The 23,703-nt window shown below is 42.2% G+C and overlaps 1 protein-coding gene across 3 annotated transcripts in view; it reads left to right on the plus strand.

Annotated features, from left to right (window-relative positions):
- The window catches only part of LOC308293194 (homer protein homolog 3-like), an 87,634-nt gene that overhangs the window by 58,282 nt on the left and 5,649 nt on the right, over nucleotides 1-23,703 (plus strand). For 2 of the 3 annotated variants that reach the window (XM_080735629.1, XM_080735631.1), the window contains 3 exons: nucleotides 1,203-1,362; nucleotides 17,922-18,032; nucleotides 22,874-22,954. In XM_080735629.1, coding sequence (XP_080591755.1) covers nucleotides 1,203-1,362; nucleotides 17,922-18,032; nucleotides 22,874-22,954 — 352 coding nt within the window. The remainder of the gene's footprint in view (nucleotides 1-1,202; nucleotides 1,363-17,921; nucleotides 18,033-22,873; nucleotides 22,955-23,703) is intronic. The other variant, XM_080735630.1, reaches the window with a different exon arrangement.

Below are 23,703 nucleotides of genomic sequence, written 5' to 3' on the forward strand. Positions count from 1 at the left end.
CCACCCCATCCCATCCCACCTCCCCAGAACGTTTGGTCGCTGATGTCGGGCAGAAACCTCCTATCTCCATATTCAAACTTTTTGATCTGCTACTTTTGATATTTTCGAATTTAAATCTTGAAAAGTATTTTAGTACATATATTACAGCACTGGTTCCCAAGCGCTGGGTCGGAACCCATTTGTGGGTCGCGGACACATTTTTATGGGTCCCTTAATTTTTTGGTTTCCTACATTTTGTTTTTAATTATTATTTCAAAACATTTTCATGCAAAAAAAGCTAAGATTTTTATGAATTAAAAAAATAAAATAAAAGAAAGATCTAAGAAATTCCATAAATTAGAAAACAAATGTCTACGAAGTCGTGGAAGTAGGCGATCTACAAGCTCACAATGCGGCGCAAAGCGACGTGTTGTGAGCTTGTAGATCTGCTGTTTTCACTAGTTTGGGAACCCAGGCAAACGTCTAATTTTTCTTTTGGGTCACAGGCTAAAAAGGTTGGGAACCACTGCTATATACTGTAGTATCACAGACGCGTTGTGAACTTGTTGATCTGCTATTTTCGGCAAAGAGGTTTGGTGTACAGGGGAAAAAGAGCAGACAGAGTATCGAGCCAAAGGTCAAGTTCACAAAGTATTGAGGGTTTAAGTGGTTAAATGTCTGAAAACACGCATTAAACCTGAATCCATGTAGTGGGGGTCCCTGCTTCATCTTTCTCTCTCTCAGCTAAGAGGTCCTTGGGAGGACTGTTTGAGCACCACTGCTCTAGTGTCAGCGTGCTCAAGACCTCCTCACAGTCCACTGCAAAAAAAAAACGAAAAAAACGAAAAGAAAAAAACTTGTTCAATTTCCTTGGCTGACTCACTTCTATTAGTCTGAAATAACGTAGTTCGGAAGCGACTTGAGCAGCAGCTGCGTAATCTGACCTTTCCTGTCCCAGATGATCATTATTACTGTGAACACAATACTATACTATATCTGTATCTTGTGAGTGTTATGTGTATCTACAGTATGTGTGGTGGTATAATGGTGCTATGTGTCTCTGTGTGTGGTATGTGTATCTACAGTATGTGTGGTGGTATAATCGTGGTATGTGTCTCTGAGTGGTATGTGTGTATCTACAGTATGTGTCACTGTGTGTGGTATGTGTAGGCCTATGTATCTGCAGAATGTGTGGTGGTATAATGGTGCTATGTGTCTCTCAGCAGCTCGGTGTGTGACATCAACTTGGAGGCAGAGCTGTTCACCCTTCAGGACAGTAATGCTAAGCTGGTAGCAGCGCTGCAAGAAGCTAACAACAGCGTGGAGGAATGGAAGAACCAGCTAGCCGAGTACCAGGAAGAGACGGACAGACTGCGGAGCCAGGTGAGGCCCCTGTGTGTCCTGTGTAGGGCAGTGGTTCTCAAACTATTTCATGACGAGGACCCCCACATTGATTCCTAGAGGGTCACTATCAACAAAATTGACTTCACGCTGTCTGGTTGTCTTTTGCCTTGCTCTTGAATGATCTTCTCCAGACTTTTTTTTACTTGTGTTCCCCAAGTGGGAATAGCATTTTTTATCAATAATGAATACAAATGTTTTTGAAAGTGAAATATCCCTTTTAATCTTCCATAAAAGATATATGGTCTTTTGGATATTATTTTCATCTCTGTCGTTGTTGTTGACATGGCCTGGATTAAAATCACAGAGCATAAATATAAACATTTAATCTTCAGTCTGCACACAGATTGTTGGTCAGGCTCCACCAGCCTGTGTTAATGAGGCACATTAAGTTACAACACACACACACACTATTTACAATTTAGGCAGATTAGCAAAGTGCCACAAATGACTAGTGCTACCAATGTAATGCAGTGGTTCTAAAAGTGAGGTCAGAGGACCCCCAGGGGGTCCCCAGCTAAATTCATTTATATAGTATCAAACCACTCTGACCCTATTTTATACTTTGGCAGTGCATTGTGAGCTTGTGTAGATTGGCTTCTCAACACAGATTTTAAACACAAATTTTGTCCCTGGCACAAGATCTTTTCAGATGGGGTCAGCGGCCAAATGCATATTAATTTCGCGTTCCTTGACATGAAACAGTTTGAGAATCACTAATGGGTGGAGCTTACCAAAAACAACATTTCTGGTCAAGCAACCATACACACGCACACACACTCTCACACTCATTCTCTCTCATTCTCTCTCTCTCTCTCTCTCTCTCTCTCTCTCTCTCTCTCTCTCTCTCTCTCTCTCTCTCTACTAAGCTGTCTAGTAAATCACAGATGCTTAATTTATGTGATCTGATCTTTAAATATAATATTTATTAAACAGACAGTTGCTTCTGTTTCTACTCTGAACCAAGGTGCCTCATCCATCTCTCTGAGCATCGCCAGGGAAAGGTTATCCCCCCTTGAACCTCCTCTCCTCTCCTCTCCTCTCCTATCCTCTCCTCTCCTCTCCTCTCCTCTCCTCTCCTCCATGACAAAGTCAGCCAGGTGGCAGGAATTGGGACACTCCTCCAGGGTTTGGCGAAGCGTAGCTGGAGACAAACAAGCGTCTTAATTCTGTTTTGGGATAGGACACCTTCTATGTCCCTCCAAAACACACACACACACACACACACACACACACACACACACACACACACACACACACACACACACACACACACACACACACAGCACATCCCTTTTCACTGACCTAGTTACAAGAAAAAGACACATTATCCAGGGATGAGAGGGTGAACCTACAGCTAAGTTGTTGTTTTTTATTCTTTTCTTGGTCGGCAGGAGGTCTCAGGTCTTCAGGCAAGCAGGCCTCCGTCAACAAGTAACACGCTGTTAGGGCGTGTAACAAGTAACACGCCTTAACGGCAAGAAGCGACCCTCAGGTCGCGATGAAACAACAGCGCTTCTGGCACCGCACAGAGACGGACACACAGAGATGCACACACAAACAGACGTAGCATTTAATTGCGAGAGGACCGCCACAGCTGACAGAGCTTTAGTCCGTTAAACTGTGTTGTACAGCAGGCGGGTGCAGGAAATCAACGACGCGCCCATACTAGTGAGATACACCGTGTAATACAACAGTATTAGCGTGACTTCATACTAACTGCGACCTGGCAGTCACAATAAAGTCCTGACGTCACTCCTGCTACCCCTGGGTCACAGAGTTGTTTTTTGTGTTGGAAAATCTTAGATAACGTCATATAAGAATTGTGTTTTGTCAGGTATGTGACTCTGTGTCGTTCATAATATTGAGCAAATGTAATGGTTCAAATGTAAATTTGTCCGTGTTTGGAGAAAGAAAAGAAAATCGTAGGAAAGAAATTAAATCAATAATATTGAAAATAGCTGATTACAAGCTCAGAACATGTTGCATCGTGACGCTTTGTGAAATTGTAGGCCACCTATTTTCACTCAGGGCAAATGTACTTTTCCCTCTCCTAGAAGTGGAGTGGAGTTAAAAATGTACTTCTTTACTGTGTGTCTGGACTCTGGAGCAGTTTGCTGGATTCTCAGAGTCAACTGCCTCTATCTGTAGCCTCGCGTAGCCAGGCTTACTCATCTGCGAAGAGAAAAGCCTGGTCAAGACCATAGGCTGAAACGGCATGAAACGGTGCTACTTCCGCCGGGAGAATTTCACCGGATGTTATTATTTTTTCATATTCCCCGCTGGCGAAAAAAACTGTTCTACTTCTCCTGACCCATCGGTTGCGCTCGTAATAAACATAATCCAAACAAAAACATGGATTCTGTCAAACCGCAGCACTTCCGTCACTTCCGGTGTCTGTAGGTTCATGCCGTTTTCATCGGCTATTCTGACCAGGGTGCTCTATCTGTGAATCCCACAACCTCACACTGAACTGCCTCCATCCCAGAATTGACCTTAAATATAATACTTGACTAAATTGTCGCTGTCGGGCAGAAACCTCCTATCTCCATATTCTAACTTTTTGTGTTTTTTCGTAAACAAACACTCCACTCGATCATACCACTGTGTCACACAAAATCATCAAGAAGTTGTCGATCTGCTTCTTTTGCACTTCTTTAAGGGGGAATCTTTGAAAAGTATTTTGGTTTTGGACGTACAGTATGGGGTTTCCACCTGACAGAGAGGGAATACCTGTGGACTGTGCTGGACAGGAGCACAGCAATACCAGACGCAAATACAGTCTGTTGGCTTTCCATCGTTTGCTTCCAATGTTTGGCATCAGCTTTTTCTGAAGCAATATTACACCAGAGGGTGTGTGTTATCATGATTATCGGCATTCCTGCGTTGCTGCAGGAACGAGCCGATGGGCTAATTGGGCTTATATCACCCATGTTACACCAATACTGGTGGTCTATTGATTTTGTGTTGCGCTAGAGAACTTCTGAAACGGTAGCTATTTTGTTTTATTATTGTAACAATACTACTGCTGAAAAACTGCTGAATCATTCAGCGACAAAACGTATATTGCACACACTGCCAGTAGGCCACAGAAATACCTCCACCAATTGTTTTCATGTCTTTTGAAATACTGAACTTACATTTTGTCATGGAAGTAAATTGGGCCTAAATTCTTTGCCCAAATGTGGAGTCCTACATCATTGATAAGATGAGACTTGATCCCTGGAGGGAAATCCAGTGGCCAGAAGCAGCACAGCAGCTTAACTCATATGCTGCTATTTTAGACATAGGCTGAACTGTTTTCCTGCCAAATCTTCCTTACCTTTTAACGTGGGCACGTGCACGCATAGTGCATGATCTGTGCGCAACTCATGTAGTAGACCGGTAGACAAGATGACAGCTTTCGAATAAAAAGAAAATCCATTGGAATAGACAAATCCGTTGTATCCGTCAGTATTTACATAAGAAAACATTGGAAACGGCCAGCTGTGCGCTATGGTAACACGTGGACACGTTCGCGCACATAGCAGACGATATGTGCGCGGATCATATGCCAGGCGGGCACAAGAATCAAACAGCTATCAAATAAAAGAAAACGTGTGAAAAAAGACGATGAAATGACTGTGCTGCTCCTTCCTCTGTTTACAATGCAAACATATGGGACGGAAGCTACGATTGGGCCTTGGACAGGATACGGAAACCTAGATCCGGTCAGAACCGGAAATACGGCAGGATACAGTTAGGAGGCGGGCCTAAGACTCAGAAACGGCTATATACTGCGATCATACTTTTAATTGTTTCATAATGATTAAAGCTAATTACATTTCCGGGATCTACAGGCGAGAGACAGCCGCTGGCCGCCGCGTCCACGTCCATGGACGCGACCGTGGACGCGTCCATGGACGCGGCCGCGAAAAAAACGTCCGTGGACGCGAGGCCGCGTCCACGGACGCAAACGGCTGGCCGTCCCGGCCGTGGACGCGACCGTGGACGCGGCCGTGGACGCAGACGGCCGGGGACGCGGCCGTGGACGCGGCCGTGGACGAGGCCGCGGCCGTGGACGCAAACGGCCGGCCGTGGACGCAAACGGCCGGCCGTGGACGGGTCCATGGACGAGGTCGCGAAAAAAAGGCAGCGAAAAAGAAAAAAAAAGGTGTCTATTGTATGTATTTTTTGATGGAGAATTCAAATATGACCTTCTTTTTTGCATAGGACAACTCTAACCTGCATCAATTGGTATTTTATAATTGCCAATTGTACCCTATCCATCTAAAAAACAAATTGGATGTCTATTGTATGTATTTTTTGATGGAGAATTCAAATATTACCTTCTTTTTGGGATAGGACAACTCTAACCTGCATCAATTGGTATTTTATAATTGCCAATTGTACCCTATCCATCTCAAAAACAAATTGGATGTCTATTGTATGTATTTTTTGATGGGGAATTCAAATGTTACCTTCTTTTTTAGATATGACAACTCTGACCTGCATCAATTGGTGCATCAACCTACTTACTATCTATCTATCTATCTATCTATCTATCTATCTATCTATCTATCTATCTATCTATCTATCTATCTATCTATCTATCTATCTATCTATCTATCTATCTATCTATCCATCCATCTATCCATCTATCTATCCATCTATTTATTTATACTTCACCTTTAGTCCAGAAGAGAGTTCAGCCTCAGGAACTTGCACACATGGAACTGTGTCATGACTGTGTCATGGAGCTAAAACAGAGCCATGTTAAATACTCACAATGACTCTGATGGACCAATCAGGGTGGTGGTGGGGGGAGGGATCAACAATAGACAGAAACTGGATAATGCTTTGTTAACTGTCCCACCTAAGTCCCTGCTAGTCTGAACAAACATCACCTTCCCTCTCATAACACTACTACTACTACATTTATATAAAGCTGCTCTTGCATTTGAATTCAAGTCTGACACAAGTTAAGGTTAACTTAGGTAGTATTTCATTTTGCTGGCTTTTAGGGTCTGTGTGAGTGTGTAGGCTCACAAATTATTATAATTGTCATTAAGTGACTCTGAGATCTATCCATCCATCCATCCATCCATCCATCCATCCATCCATTTATTTATACTTACTGTTTACATTTTCTATAAATATTTATTTCTATATAAAACTCAGTTGTGTGGAGTTATTGTGTGCCTTTTCTTGTTGCTAAAGAGTCCATTTGTTCACTAGACATTAAGTCAAGGTTACTATTTTGAGTTGAAGCTAAGTGTTTTATTGCTTTGTGGTTTAACATGATTTAAAAGGCAAATTCATTGTTATGGTTACTTTAGAAGACTGCTTTTGCATTCATGAGTTAAGAGAGCCAAGCTAATTCAAAGAGTTAGGTTAAAGGAACACAAAACATGACCTAACTCACAGCTGCCATTGGACAGACAGTTACAACATACTCTTATCTTTCACAGAACAGACAATTATCATTTATTTGATCTATTTGAGACTATGTAGCTGCTCTAGGGGAAATAGAGCATTATATCAGCCTATTCAATTGATAATGACCAATGGGTGCCAGTTTCTAAGTAGTTAAAGCATATTAACATAACAATATATGTGGCCTAGACATGGACATTGCCCAATCAACTCGTAATCTACAGAAATGTCCACCACATCACACAGTATAAAACCTAGTAGGCTTAGTGGATTACCTATGTTAAATCATGTCAGGTTAGTTTGGTTCAAGATTCAAGTATAATAATTTATGAGACAAAAATGTAAACAGCACAAATGTACAATCACATCTAGGCTAGAATGATAACATAAAGTCCTGACTACTCCTTGTTATTGTGGTCCTAAATACTACAATGATTAGTTTGGATGCATTGCTTCTATCATGTCCAATTAAAAATAAATACATTACATACATACAGAAATCTGCCTTCTCCTGTATTGTATTAGTGACATTCATTATAAATAGTAAAATAACAGGACAGAGCAAAAAAGGCCTCTGTTGTGTCTTTATCTGATCACATGCAATCAGACACTCACACTGCACAGCAATACTTTATTACAGGCTCAAGGCCCACAGGGTAAGAAGACCATACATTACAAAGATAATAATTAAAAAAACAACAACAGAGTACATTCACCAAGCCCCAACAGAGCTAAAAAGGCACTCATGCCAGTGGCCTCTAACGGTAGACATGTACCTGACAGAGTTTTCCCCACATTGGTTACAGATATAAGGTTTCTCTCCGGTGTGAATTTGTTGGTGTATTTTGATATGTTCCAGTCTAGGAAAGCTCTTTCCACACTGGTCACAGCAATAAGGTTTCTTTCCAGTGTGATTTTTCTGGTGTGCTTTGAGATGATGAATATCACTGAACCTTTTCTCACACTGGACACAGCAGTATATGGCTTCTCACCAGTGTGGATTTTCAGGTGTCTTTTCAGAGCCGTCTTCAGAGTGAACCTTTTCCCACATTGGTGACAGCAGTAAGGTCTCTCTCAAGTGTGAATCTTCTTGTGTTGTACGAGGCTAGATTTTACAGTGAAACGTTTGCCACAGTGTTCACAGCAGTAAGGCTTTTCTTCGGTGTGAAATCTCTGGTGTACTTTCAGAGCAGCCGTTAAACTGAACTTTTCCCCACATTGGACACAGCTGTACGGTTTCTCTCCTGTGTGAATTCGTTCATGTATTTTGAGATAAGACAATCGAGTAAAGCTTTTCCCACACTGGTCACAGCAATAGGGCTTCTCTCTAGTGTGAATTCTCTGGTGTTCTTTTAAAATCCCCTTTTGAACAAATCTTTTCCCACACTGGTCACAACAATAAGGTTTCTCTCCAGTATGTGAACGCTTATGATCTTTTAATTGTCCAGACGAGCAAAATACTTCCCACATTGTTCACAGCTGAATGGCTTCACTCCGGTATGAATTCTCTGGTCTACTTTGAGTTAATAAATTGAGCTGAAGGCTTTTTCCACATTGGTCACAACAGTACTGTCTTGGTTTAACTGAGGACAGCACAGGACAGGGAGAGAAAACACACACCTGATAAGAGCCAGATTCACACATTGATCAGCATTTAAGTAACATCATCATTATTATTGTTGAGTCTGAAAAGAACAATACAATGTGATAGATCTTTACACATCTGACCCATAACATTATTAGCAATTCACATGGTTACTATAATAGGTGAGTCTTCTAGCTTTTAAAAAAAATATATGTCATTAATTCTTTCTCTTACTAAGTGGAACATCCCACTTCTTAATTGTATATTATTTGGAAAGGGTTGAGTAGCAAAATGTTTGCCATAAATTCAATGCTGAGTTGCATTTGTTTTCCTACATTTCCCCTTCAATGTATTATTACAATGTATTTACTATTTCTTACTTAGGTCTACTTAACTTTGTATTTTTACATTATTATATTGATCAACATTAACACATAGTGTGTGTTAGGTTAGGTTAGTTGCAGAGGCCTTTTTTGCAGAGGCCTTTTTTGCTCTGTCCTGTTATTTTACTATTTATAATGAATGTCACTAATACAATACAGGAGAAGGCAGATTTCTGTATATGTAATGTATTTATTTTTAATTGGACATGATAGAAGCAATGCATCCAAACTAATCATTGTAGTATTTAGGACCACAATAACAAGGAGTAGTCAGGACTTTATGTTATCATTCTAGCCTAGATGTGATTGTACATTTGTGCACATTTTTGGCTCATAAATTATTATACTTGAACCTTGAACCAAACTAACCTGACATGATTTAACATAGGTAATCCACTAAGCCTACTAGGTTTTATACTGTGTGATGTGGTGGACATTTCTGTAGATTACGAGTTGATTGGGCAATATCCATGTCTAGGCCACATATATTGTTATGTTAATATGCTTTAACTACTTAGAAACTGGCACCCATTGGTCATTATCAATTGAATAGGCTGATATAATGCTCTATTTCCCCTAGAGCAGCTACATAGTCTCAAATAGATAAAATAAATGATAATTGTCTGTTCTGTGAAAGATAAGAGTATGTTGTAACTGTCTGTCCAATGGCAGCTGTGAGTTAGGTCATGTTTTGTGTTCCTTTAACCTAACTCTTTGAATTAGCTTGGCTCTCTTAACTCATGAATGCAAAAGCAGTCTTCTAAAGTAACCATAACAATGAATTTGCCTTTTAAATCATGTTAAACCACAAAGCAATAAAACACTTAGCTTCAACTCAAAATAGTAACCTTGACTTAATGTCTAGTGAACAAATGGACTCTTTAGCAACAAGAAAGGGCACACAATAACTCCACACAACTGAGTTTTATATAGAAATAAATATTTATAGAAAATGTAAACAGTAAGTATAAATAAATAGATGGATGGATGGATGGATGGATGGATAGATCTCAGAGTCACTTAATGACAATTATAATAATTTGTGAGCCTACACACTCACACAGACCCTAAAAGCCAGCGAAATGAAATACTACCTAAGTTAACCTTAACTTGTGTCAGACTTGAATTCAAATGCAAGAGCAGCTTTATATAAATGTAGTAGTAGTAGTGTTATGAGAGGGAAGGTGATGTTTGTTCAGACTAGCAGGGACTTAGGTGGGACAGTTAACAAAGCATTATCCAGTTTCTGTCTATTGTTGATCCCTCCCCCCACCACCACCCTGATTGGTCCATCAGAGTCATTGTGAGTATTTAACATAGCTCTGTTTTAGCTCCATGACACAGTCATGACACAGTTCCATGTGTGCAAGTTCCTGAGGCTGAACTCTCTTCTGGACTAAAGGTGAAGTATAGATAGATAGATAGATAGATAGATAGATAGATAGATAGATAGTCAGATAGATAGATAGATAGATAGTAAGTAGGTTGATGCACCAATTGATTTAGGTTAGAGTTGTCATATCTAAAAAAGAAGGTAACATTTGAATTCCCCATCAAAAAATACATACAATAGACATCCAATTTGTTTTTGAGATGGATAGGGTACAATTGGCAATTATAAAATACCAATTGATGCAGGTTAGAGTTGTCCTATCCCAAAAAGAAATTAATATTTGAATTCTCCATCAAAAAATACATACAATAGACATCCAATTTGTTTTTTAGATGGATGGGGTACAATTGGCAATTATAAAATACCAATTGATGCAGGTTAGAGTTGTCCTATGCAAAAAAGAAGGTCATATTTGAAATCTCCATCAAAAAATACATACAATAGCCACCTTTTTTTTTCTTTTTCGCTGCCTTTTTTTCGCGGCCTCGTCCATGGACCCGTCCACGGCCGGCCGTTTGCGTCCACGGCCGCGGCCTCGTCCACGGCCGCGTCCACGGCCGCGTCCCCGGCCGTCTGCGTCCACGGCCCTGTCCACGGCCGGGACGGCCGGCCGTTTGCGTCCGTGGACGCGGCCTCGCGTCCACGGACGTTTTTTTCGCGGCCGCGTCCATGGACGCGTCCACGGCCGCGTCCATGGACGTGGACGCGGCGGCCAACGGCTCTTGCTGCTACAGGCATCGCAGCGTGGTACAGCTGGAAATCAACGGTTTCGGCGGGGATCGCGGGAAATGAGTTAAGATACAGTTACAGAATCAACTCTATCGTCACATGACAACTTTACAGGTGTAAAACAGTGGGTGAAATTAGTTTCAGTGCGAAAAAACAAAACAAAAAAACAGCTCAGAGAAGAAGAAACTAGGAAGCATGTCACCGCAAGACGCACATGAGCACTCTCCCTGGAAGGTCCTTAGAGGTCAAAGTCAATACAGCAATAGTTCCGTCAGTCTAAGTTAGGAAGGAAGTCCTTTTCAGTCGTCCGTTATGTGTCTCATTGTACAGCTTAAGGGCAGCCGGTACAAAAGATTTTCCTAATCTCTCGCATCTCCGTCCTGGGTAGGCAAAGCGGTCGTTTCCTCTCTTACTCCAGTAGCTGGTGATCTCAAGATGAAGTGTAATTGTCAACGACAAAAACACAATGAAATCGTTCATTTAATCGCAGTTATTTGAGTGACAATGAATCGTCATGTAAAATGTCATAATCGTGACAGCAATATGTGTCTACATACATACAGTAGGTGGTGTTGCCTCTTTCCCTTCCCAGTTGTGTCCTGGGTTGGCTCCCACAGCGTCAGTTAGCTTTCCGCCAGACAGTTCCGGATGCCTGATGCAGTGCCCAGCCAGCCTCATCCTCCTCTCTCTCTGATCTTGTCTGTGACCCATGGGAGGCCTCCGCTAAAGGTGTTTCTGATGTGGTCCGCCCATGTGACATCAAGGGCCGTTCGTGTGTGCGTTCTTGTGTGTAGACGCCGCCCAGGCCCTTTTCCTACTGTACTGTCTGTGTGTGAGCCAAGCACTATAACTATAACTATGACTATGTGAGCTTGTAGATCTGCTATTTCTGCATAATCTTCGTGCAACAATTGTCTGTCAGATGGAAACCTCAAATGTCAAAGACTGTTATTTTTCAGGATTCAGATTCACAAGCCGCAAAAGTAGCAGAAAAGCGCAGTGTTTCGAGCTTGCCGATCTGCTACTTTTTATGCTTTGGTGTGACGGATGTGACAACAAAAAGTAAAAGTATGGAGAGATAAGAGGTTCCTGCCCAACAACAACAACAATAGGGATTAATGTGCTTTTATAATTGTGCTGTTGCTTTGAGAGGAGGACTCCCATTGGAACACAGCCGCGCCGCCCCGGCAACCGACCAGTGATGTGGAACTGTGGAGCAGCACAGAGATGGAGTGAGCTCAGTGTTGCCAGATTTTGCTAGGGAAATGAGCAACTAGGTCTCTGAAAACCAGCCCAAAAGAAGCGACTACAGGCCACAGTATGAGAGTGACAACACTAGCGTTGACTCCCATTGTAAGAATGGCATGCTCATTCTATCTCAATGGGATAGTTCCAATGTTTGGAACTAACTCCTTCAATAGAACGAGCGGTGAGATCAAAGCGTGTCGCGACTTTCTTCTTCTATGGCTCTGGGCCGCATATGAGTAGAGGCTTGGTAAACCATCCCGGTCGTGGAATTCATGTTTCATTTTGAAAGACATCGGATATTGAAAATTGCTGATCTACAAGCACACAGCTTGTATTGTAAATACATATAAACATTTTTAATATTATTTTGAAACATTTTAACAACACAAATCTGGTACAGGGGTCACACAATACTTTAGAAGGGGGTCTGTGCATATGAAAATGTTTGAGAACCACTGATTTAAACAACATCCCACTACCCGCAATTACCAAAGTTTACCAATGAGACACCTAAGGGCGACAAGCGCCATTATGTCTTGGCCATCTGGCCAGTGATGTATATCGGACCAGTTACCCATATATGGAGACCCCGGTACCCATATATGGAGATCCATGTACTGTATATGGAAATATGCTGTGAGACCCCAAACATGCTTACTCAGTTATTCGTTGTGAAGTCCTATGACGTCTATGACATTTGACATCATACATACAATCCCTTTTATGCCCATATATCAAGTAGAACCACCCACACAGATATGGGCTGTCTTGGCCATATATGTATTCTGTTAGTGTGGTACGTGGCCGATGTGGCTTCCATATATGGGCATTCCCATATAAGGTCCTGTTAGAAATGGGCTTAATATTGATTGATTGATTGATTGAAGGCTTTATTAGAAGTTTGCATAGGAAAATGTACAGATTCATGACGGTACAGTTCACTGGTACAAGGTCTACTAAAAGGAGATCCATGAAAAGACTAAGCTTATTTCAACAGGAAACCATTTAAGTATCTCATATAACATTGAATGACAGACAAATAGAACACAGTACTATGCAGTAGACATGTAAAGAAAAAAAGAAAGAAAAAGAAAACAGTAGGTCTATACAATCAGTAAGTACAGTATATACAATATATACAAGGAAGGGGCAGGTAACAGTAAGTCTAAACAATCAGTATGTACAGTATATACAAGGAAGGGGCAGGGAGGGTAGGGTTGGGCTAGGTTTTTACCAGTTGTGAACGGCTGCTGCCTGTAAGTGGTTTTTTAGGGCAATTTTAAAGGATGCTAGTGATCCACACTCCTTTATGGCCTTCGGTAAGGCATTCCACATTTTTGTGGTATAGCAGAAGAACGAGTTCGACCCTTTCTTTGAGTTGACTCTGGGTTGAACGTGATCTGTGGCACTGCCTCTGGTGTTGTAATTATGGACATCCTTAACGTTTATAAAGTATTTTGACAGGTACTTGGGTATCATAGTGGTGTAGTGTATCTTGTACACCAGTCCCATTGCAAGTTGCTGTACTCTGTCATCTACTCTGAGCCACCCCACTCTTAACTGGTGAGTAGCGGTGAGGTGAGTCTGATTGGGAAGGTTAAGCAGGACCCTAATTAGTTTATTTTGGGCTGTTTGGAGTTTAGTTTTTAGGGCTTGTGGGGCGTCACGATACCATACGTGGACTCCATAGTCAAAGAGGGGCTGGATTATTGCACCAGCTATGGTCTTCAGTGTGTTGAAGTTGACCATTGGGGCGATCCTCTGTAGGAAACGAGTTCGTTGGTTGATTTTTTGTATTACTTTTGAAGTCATCTTTTCGCTGGAAAGATTAGCTTCAAGGATACATCCTAAGTAAGAGATTTCGTTTTTTCGTGTTATGACCTTGTCACCCACTTTGATTGTGAAGTTCTCTACCTTTTTGAGGTTATGATTTGATCCAAAGAGGATGGACTCGGTTTTGCCCAGGTGAATTGATAATTTGTTGTCGTTAAGCCATGTGCAGATCTTACTCAGTTCAGAGTTAAGTGTCTTTTCAACCTGCAAGTGGTCCTTGCCCGAGACTAGGAGAGCCGAGTCATCCGCGAACAGGAACAGGTTGCAGTCGCAAGCAGATGCCATGTCGTTCACGTATATTAGGAACAACAGAGGTCCCAGTATGCTACCTTGAGGAACTCCACAGCTTACTGGGAGGGGGGGGGACAGGGTACCGTTAATCTCCACCACCTGTTCCCTCCCCACCAGGTAAGATTGCATCCAGCTCACTGCTGCGCTGTCAAGACCGATGGCTTTTAGTTTCTCAATCAGAATAGCATGATCCACGGTGTCAAATGCCTTCTGGAGGTCCATCATGACCATGCCACTATATTTGCCCTGATCCGCTTCGCGTTTGATTTGGTCAGTCAAATAGAGAAGGCATGTGTCAGTGGAATGGGATTTTCTGAATCCAGATTGGAACTCGTAAATCAGATTATTCTCATCGAGATATCTTGCAATCTGTTCGTAGACTATTTTCTCCATGACTTTGGATATGGAGCTAAGAATGGAAACGGGGCGGTAGTTTCCAGGGTCTAGTTTGCTACCTTTTTTGTGCAGGGGGGTTACTTTTGCTAGTTTGAAGTCCTGGGGGACATGACCCTGTTCGATGGAAAGGTTAATTATGTGGGTAATGATTGGAGCAATGGTGGCGGCTGAATCTCTGAGAAATCTAGCTGGGATTTTATCAAGGCCAGTGGCCTTGTGCTGAGGTAGGGCGCTCAATTTTTTAAACACTTCATCAGTTGTCACTGTGGAAAGTTTAAAGCTGTCTTTTTTGACGCCCAGTTTTTTGTAGAATTTTTTAACAAATTCTTCACCATACTGCCCAGATGGGGCGACCAGTGAACGGGCTGTGGTGGTAAAGGTTTTGTTAAGATGGGTAGCCACTTCACCTTTGTCAGAAATGAGAGCGGCGTCCGTTTTGATGTTTATGTTGTGGCATATGGTTTTTGATTTTAAGCCTAATTGGTTGTTAAGCAACTTCCATAGGTCTCGTGGTTTGTTTTTGTATTCATCGATTTTGTCGTCGATGTAGTTTTTTTTGGCGGATCTAACTAGGGCGGTTGTCTGGTTTCTAAGTCTCTTGCATTGAGCAGTAAGATGCTCAACGTGGATTTTGAGGCCAGGGTTGAATTTTTTCCTGAGCTTTTTGCAGCACTGTCTCTGAGTTTAGCTGATTCTGCAATATCTGAGTTATACCATGGCTCTTGGCGGGCTTTAACCCTGGTGGTATTCAAGGGGGCCACGTCGTCTAGAGCATTGGTCAATTTGGTTTTAAAACCGCGCCATGCTTCTTCGACATCTGTACACTGCAGCTCTGGGGAAAAGTCTACACCCGCTAGTTTGAGATTAAAAGCCTCACTGGAGTAGTTCTTCAGGCTTCTAGCAACGACAGTTCTGTGGCCACTAGCCTTGGGTTTGTGTATTTTTCGGGTAGAGTAGATCATATAATGATCACTAAGACCGCATACAATAGCCCCGCTAGCGGTGACTTTGGACTTGTCAGTGGTTACGACGAGATCTATGAGGGTTTGAGAGTGCTCTGTCACCCTGGTGGGTACTGTGACAAGCTGAGATGACATCAGGAATCTCCATATATTGGCATTAAAGGGATTAGTGTGGTTCCCCTGACATCACAGTGATGTCAGAGCGGCAAACCCATAGACCGTAAAAAAACGTACACAGACAGACGTCCGGACGGAGACATGATATGCCGTTTCTCATACTAAACTCCGACCTTCGGTCAAACTTTTACAGAGAAACAAGCCCAACGTCGCTTATAATAAGCAGACATGGCAACACTGACATATAGATAGAGAGCTGTACAGCTAGCATTAGCATCAGGGGCCCCCTAAGGGTCTGACACAGACAGCTGTGAGAGGGCCACACACACACACACACACACACACACACACACACACAGATCAGATGGACAGCACCGTGTTACAGAAAGACACGCTTGGAGAATCCGTCTGACAGAGGAAAAAGAGGATGGTGAGGGGTGGAAGTGTTGATGTCTGGTCTGAGCAGAGAAAGTAACTAAGTACATTTACTCAAGTTCTGCTGGATTTGGAGGTACTTTGCTCGAGTGAAAAAACAAAATACGCGAAAATAGCAGATCTAAAGCTCACACCGCGTCGTAATGCGATGCGTTGTGAGCTTGTAGGTCACCTATTTTAGCTGTTTTTGTACACCACCATTGTACAACAAAGTATAATACAGGGTTAAATGGTTAATCTGAGTAATCGATTTGGTAGACTTTTTCCCCCGATTGATTGATATCTGATATATAATACACATCATATATCAATATATAACAAGTAAAACCTTGCTTCTCGATTATTCAATCATTGGTTGTACATATTTGTTTGGTTATATTGTGTGTTAACTGCCCAGCCCTGTGTCTGACTTTCATCTGACCTTGCATGTCGTCGTTGTCGGGTGTAAACCTTGTATGTCCAAAACCGTTTGTTTTTATCATTTAAAACATTTTACTAAACTAGTGAAAACAGCCGATCTACCGATCTACACAAGGCGTTGTTTGCTTGTAGATCTGCTGTTTTCACTACTTTTGTGCGACGGCCTTGTCTGATGAAGCAGGAAAAAACGTACACATTTGAAACTTGAAGATACTGTACAAGGTTTCCGATGTACTTTCTGGACTATTAGTTGTTGTCCAGTGGTGGGCGATGGATGACCCTGCTGACCTCCCATGCCTCCTCTGTTTGTCTGTGTGGACCATAAGCTGTGTTTAAGACTTTAAGACTTTAAATGAAGCAATAACTGTTCCACACACATCCTCTGTGATCTGCTATCAATGAATGAAGATGTGAGTCGATGGAAGTTTTCACTTCAGAGACCCGTTTTAGTAGGACTGCCACTCAACTCTTTAAGCCCCACAGTTGATATGCTAATCACCAGCAAATAGAGCCGGCTGCTGCCTTTCTGTAACGTAAAATTCATTCCTCCCAGGACTCAGCAGTGTGGTCTGTGTGTACGCGTTTGCGTGCGTGTATTGCTATACTTGGAGGGACAAATGTCCTTACAATAAGAGTATTATTATTTATAATTTAAAAAATAGACATTGCGAGGAATGGTTGCCTTATACTTCAGTTTCAGGTTGAAAATAGCTCATCTACTAGCTCACAGTGTGTAGGTGATCAGCTATTTTTTTTACTTTAGGTTTAGCTTTAAAATTGGTCAAATTGGCTTTCATGTTGATGGACACACAAGTATACTATAGTGAGTGCGTGTGTACGTGCGTGCGTGCGTGCGTGCGTGCGTGCGTGCGTACGGACGGACGGACGTGCTCATTAAAGAGACGTTCCTGCGCTCCATGTGGATGTGGGAGGCTGATGAAAGGAGTGTAAATGTTTCAGTAGACATACATGTTGTCAGAGAGTGGTTAACAGCAGATGGCTGACACTCCTGTTCTCCATGAACAACACTGCACACACAACAGCTGAGAGAATATCTACCCTGCTTTCCTGTTAAACCCTGCCAATACATGCAACTTGTATATGCGTGTGTCTGAATACACACAGTATATACAGACGTGTGTGCCAGTGTGTACAGTATCTGCAATGTATTGACACGTGTGTGTGTGTGTGTGTGTGTGTGTGTGTGTGTGTGTGTGTGTGTGTGTGTGTGTGTGTGTGTGTGTGTGTGTGTGTGTGTGTGTGTGTGTGTGTGTGTGTGTGTGTGTGTGTGTGTGTGTGTGTGCGCGTGCGCGTGCGCGTGTGCGTGTGCGCAGGTGTCAGAGCTGGAGGCTCAGAGTGGGCGTCCTGCATCCAGTGACCCCGGCAGAGAGCAGCTGAGTAGATCCCTAGAGGAGCTGCAAGCTCTGCTACAGGACAAAGAACAAGTAAGAACACACTCCACTCTACACTTCACTTTTAACAACTACACTACATACTAACTACATAGCTACACTAAATACTAACTAGTGGAGCTGCAAAAAATGTCGAGGGCCACAAGGCCGTGTTCGTGGTTAACTGTATGGCTGTGTGTTGTGTGTGCTATTGGACACAACAATGGTCATATTATGTCCATTATGTTATAGCATTCATGCCTTTTGATGTTTGACAGGATGACTTTGACCGTTCTTTATAATGCACAGGCTTTGATTTGGATATAGAGAAAATGGGAAGTAGATATTTGAGTGTTTTCTGTGCAAGGGCCCTTGGCATGGAGGCATCTTTGTGAGAAGAGTGGTGGAGGCGTATTGGCAAGGTGAAAGTGTTTACATGTTCGTATGAAGGATTTTATTTTTATTTTCTAATGCTTTTGAGCGCTCGGCTGATAAAAGCAAAAGCTCTTTCCAAGAACCATCAGTTGAGAATGACCCATGAAAAGGGGTCAGCCCAGGAAGGCTATATTGGATATCGAATGAAACACACTGTGTAAAATCTACAAGTGGATGAAGAAGTAGCAGATGAAAGATGGATAAAATCCACTCTTAATGGCTAATGGATGCAGACGGAGAATTCTTTCTTTGGTGTAATGGACAACAGCCACTCAAAACTGGATGGCATGGATGAAATGCACTCAACATAGTTTGATGATGCTACTGAAAAGTAGCTACATGGTGAAAAAGAGAGGGAAAAAAACTGCAGCACTGCAGATCTACAGTAGTACATTAAGAAATACATACTCATTAAAGAGGGGTTCTATGTACTGCAGTACTGGATATTAATTTAGGTCACAAACATTCCTCCATTCTAAACAATAGCCTACATTTTATTCTTATCCGTTAATGGTTGCTTAACAAGCTTGAGTTAGTGGTAATGAGGAACATTCAAAAATGGTCATTCTGTACAACCCACCATCCAATAATAATTTGTTAGATTCATTTTTACATATGGCATGTGTTCCAGGGGCCACAAATGAGCTCCGCTTGGGCCGGATTTGGCCTGCGGGCCGCCAGTTAAATATCATTATACTGGGAGTGTGCATGCAATGTTTCACACCGATCGGTCCACTGATTCTGAGATTACCAACAAACAACCAGACGGACAGAGAAGAAGCTTTTGGTGGAGATTATAAACTTACATTTTCAAAGCAAAAACTTAGCCTAAGTTACAGTTGGAGGTGTGGAGGGCGATATTGGAAAGGGGGGGCGGTGGTTGAACTTGAGATCTACTGTTCTTTTAGTGTATTAAGTCTACTTTAGTGTATTTAAATTGTCCTGTAAAGTGATTTAAAGTCTGTTCGCTTGGCTCCAGGCTCTGGATTAATCTTTCATTGCTCCCTGATTCACTGCTCTGTCCTTTTGTAATGGGACCCTGCAGCTGTTCTTTCACCTTATCCCGTGATTGTGTTGAAAGGTTAAAGGCAGAATGTAATTTCTTCTGAATAAAATACCATCTCATGTTTCCACTTGGGGATGTTGTGGCCCTTGGGGGTTATCTGTATTGGAATTAGAAACGGACAAAAACAATATCAACCACGCACCTCTAAGACACAAAACAACATGGATAGAGCCTGTAGTTAAAGCTACTCCATGTAACCTTTTTTTGTGTATGTGATGAGGACCACAATGGAAACACTTTTTTTGTGTTATCCTTTTAGCCCAAATCTCTGACTGTACCTCATGCTGTTTACATTTCTGTATTCAATCAATAAAAAAAATATATATATATTATTTTGACCAATTTGTATGGTAGACAATATGCTAATACAATATAACTTGGTTATAATTGGTCTCCCTGCTCTTCTATTGAGACATTTAGATTCACTACTGTGTTTCTATGGTACTGCCTTGAGGTCAACATTTAATTTCTCCCCAGAGTAAGTAAATGGTAAATGGTGCATTTATATAGAGTAGTGCCTTTATTCAAAGCACTTAACAATATCGTCTCTGTGGGGTGGAAACCTCATTATGTCCAAAACTGTTACTTTTCAGGATTCAAATTCAATAGTGGAAGAAATAGGGAAGAGGGAGGGGGAGGGAGTCCTGGCGGACCTGCACACTTAGGTTATGCCTGATGAAGGTCAGAGTGACGGGAAGGTTGTATCTGGACCATTAAATATATATTTTTTGAAAGTGAAGACCGTGTGCACTGTGCAGGTCTCTCTTTCTTCTACTATTCAAGTTCATCGCTTCGGCTTATGCGTTCGTCTCCGTAGGTGTGCAAAAGGAATGATGTGATTCTCAACCTGTGGGCCTGGGGATCACTAGTGGGCGGTGAGGATATTGTAAATGGGCCAAATTGTGTTTAATAAGAGGAACTTAAAGTCCACTATGTCAGTTCCATTGATCCAAGCTGGGTTGATTGATCAGTAAAATAAACATGTTCTGAAAATGCTCGCGGCCCACCCATCTGACCATGTTAGGTGGTCAGATGGGTGGGCTGAGAACGCTTTCGTGATTTTCTAGTGGACCCCTGATCCAGAAAAGGTTGGGAACCACTGTTATAGAGAACTAAAATGAGGATTCTTGTGGAATGATCACAGAAGAGGAGGTCAGACAGACAGACAGTAGGTGCTGAGTGGACAATATGCAAATCCTTGCTGTCTGGCACAAACCTTGTACAGTATCTCCATATTTCTACCTTTTTATCTTTTTTTGTAAACTTCATCGTGTAGTGCAGTGAAAATAGCAGATCTACATGCTCACAACGCCGTTGTGAGCATGTAGATCTGCTATTTTCACAATTTCTGCTTCTAATATTTCACAATTTGGCCAATGTTTAATTTGTCTTTTTAGAGGTAATAAAAAGTCCTCAAATTGTCACTTTAGAAATGTGCAGATACCCTCTATACACTTTAACCTTATGTTGGTTTGTTTACTGTTGAGTAAGAAAACAATGAACAATGTTGATTATCGTTGCTAATCATCTGGGGACCCCCCAAAATAATTTGGGGCCCCCCTGGTGGGTCCCGACCCACAGGTTGAGAACTACTGGTGTGGTGCAAAAGTAGTGAGAATTGCCGATCTACAAGGTCAGTTGTCTCACCATGCGCTTGTAGATTTCTTTATGTGGATTCTACGAATATTTAACCAAGGAAAAAAAAAATGCTAGAGCTTGTGACTAAATAATATCTTACATTAGAACACAGTTTTGTTTTTGTTTTTCATCTCCTGAAAATGAACTGTTTGGGACATACAAGGTTGGCACCCGGCAGCAACTAAAATGCACAATAAAAATAAATATGTTTTGCACTTGCATTATGTACCACACAAAAAAGGTGGAAGATAGGGTTCCCAAACTACGGAGGGAAGAAAAATACAATTATTTCATACATTCAAATATGCTCTTTACAGCGTTTCATATAAAATGCTCTGAAGAGCATATTAAATAGCTGTATTTTGCATTACATACACAGTTGCTTCCCTGTTTATTGTTTTGTTTTATATTTTTGACGCTTGCATTTTTGGGAACACTATTATCTTAACACTTTTTTGTGTGGCATCATTATGCAAATGGTAAAAACGAACGAAACAAGAACAGAACTATTATTCAGAAGTGACAGAAGCACACTCAGCCAAAACATTCCATCTAAATTCAAATGTACCTTTACTTCACTGGTTCTCCATGTGGGGTCCGGGGACCCCTGTGGGTCCTTGAGGGGGATCCTCAATAATTATTGACTTGATTGATAGTTGGGAAGCAAATGGACCCTAATGTCTGTATCTCCGCTGCGAAACGTGTTTCCCTCTACACCAGAACCAACAATGTTCTGAGTTTGTAGATCTGCAATATTCCCCGAACGTTCGCCCTGCAGAAAAGGGATGCTTGGGTTCATGTGGTTAAAAGTTCTGAGAATCACTGCTGTGTGTGCAGAGGTTCTGTCCTTGGCTGTGGCGTCTTCCTTTAGCGTGCGGTCTGTGTGTCTGTCCTCCACACAGTGTGAGACTCTCTCACATACTGGTCTGTGTGTCTGTCCTCCACATAGTGTGAGACTCACTCACATACTGTACACTATGACCAAACCATAAGAAGTGTTCCCTGGGGACATCAAGGTGTCCCAAATCTTATCAACACTGCTGTTTCATCCTGCCAGCAGGTGACAAATGACTCGGCTGCTTTTAGAACAGGGCCTAGGAACTAACATACTGTATCAGTGGTAGACAGTAATGAAGTACATTTACCTGAGTACTTTACTAAAGTATTTTTACTTTTTTTATTTTTACTCGGGTGATATTATGGGAAGAGACCTCAAAGACCCAAACGCACAAAAAGTACATGAATGTATGCAGTGGTTCTCAACCTGTGGGTTGAGACCCCCAGGGGGGTCCCCAAATTATTTTGGGGGGTCCCCAGATGATTAACTTAATGTGCAATGTTGTTTTCTCACTCAACAAACAAACCAACAAAGTTTAAGTGTATAAGAGGGTATATGCACATTTCTAAAGTGACAATTTAAGGACTTTTTAATAACTCTAAAATGACAAATTAAACATTGGCCAAATGGTCAGGTATTAGAGGCAGAAATTGTGAAAATAGCCGATCTACATGCTCACAACAGCGAGGAGTTGTGAGGATGTAGATCTGCTATTTTCACAATAGAACTGTGTTATACAAAATGTAATGCCTCAACTCTTAGAGTGTGCTCATAGGGTGGGGGGGTCCCCAGTTAAAATATATAAAAGGTTGAGAACTACTGCTGTATGGGACTGACTGACTTCAAACTGGGCGTGTGTATCGACGAGGACCCAGACAGCATGCAGTTCTGTATTTATTTATTTTTTCTTTCCTTCAGGAAATCCAAGCCCTGCAGGACAAGAAATCAGATGCCAGTGAGCTGGAGAAAGAGAGAGAGGAGGCACTACACAGACTCCAGGTGAGAGGGGAGAGGCTTGTGTAGGTGAGAGCTCTTATAGGTGAGGCGTCCACGTTTTTCCCAATGACCCTAAGCTCAACGGTGGGGGTGCAGGGGGCTGCAAGGGAAAGGACTGGAGCGCTTGTTTTCGGTGATGACAACGGAGGCGTGCCGTCTCAGGCGACCATGAGCCACGTGAGATACCGCCGAGCGAGCGAGTCACCGTGTTGATTGTCGCGACGGTCGCATGAGCCGACTCGGCGCTGTTACCGAGTTATGTGCTGTTATGGACAGAATTGTAAATCTTTGTCCCCCTGACTTTCGGCACCTCCATGCGGTCCAAGTGAACACAGCGAAGCGCTCCCTACCTCCTTGCCCCTACCGTTGTGCTCAGGGTCCCTGGGAAATGCCAGGTCGCATAGGTGAGAGCATAGACATAGAAAGGTAGACACCTCCTTCAGCTCTGGGGCATGTGCATCGCGAGCCGGGAGCACAGCTTCTGTGTGCGTTTTGCAGCGGTGCAATGCGCTCCTACATTTCACATTGTGGGTATGAGCACTGACCTCCATGTATGTATGGATATTGGATAGCATAAATGTATTAGCCAAAAAAGATTGCACAGATCTCCATGTATGGAGGTCCATGCTTATACACATAAAGTAACTGACATCACAGACAGAACGGCCCATGCAAGGAGAGATGCATGTGTGTCGTGTTTGCACCGCTCACTTCGCACAAGGTGTGATTTTTATATCTGGGTGGGCTTCAGG

This window comes from Nannobrachium achirus (assembly GCF_963921795.1).
Source record: "Nannobrachium achirus genome assembly, chromosome: 1".
Classification (NCBI taxonomy): domain Eukaryota; kingdom Metazoa; phylum Chordata; class Actinopteri; order Myctophiformes; family Myctophidae; genus Nannobrachium; species Nannobrachium achirus.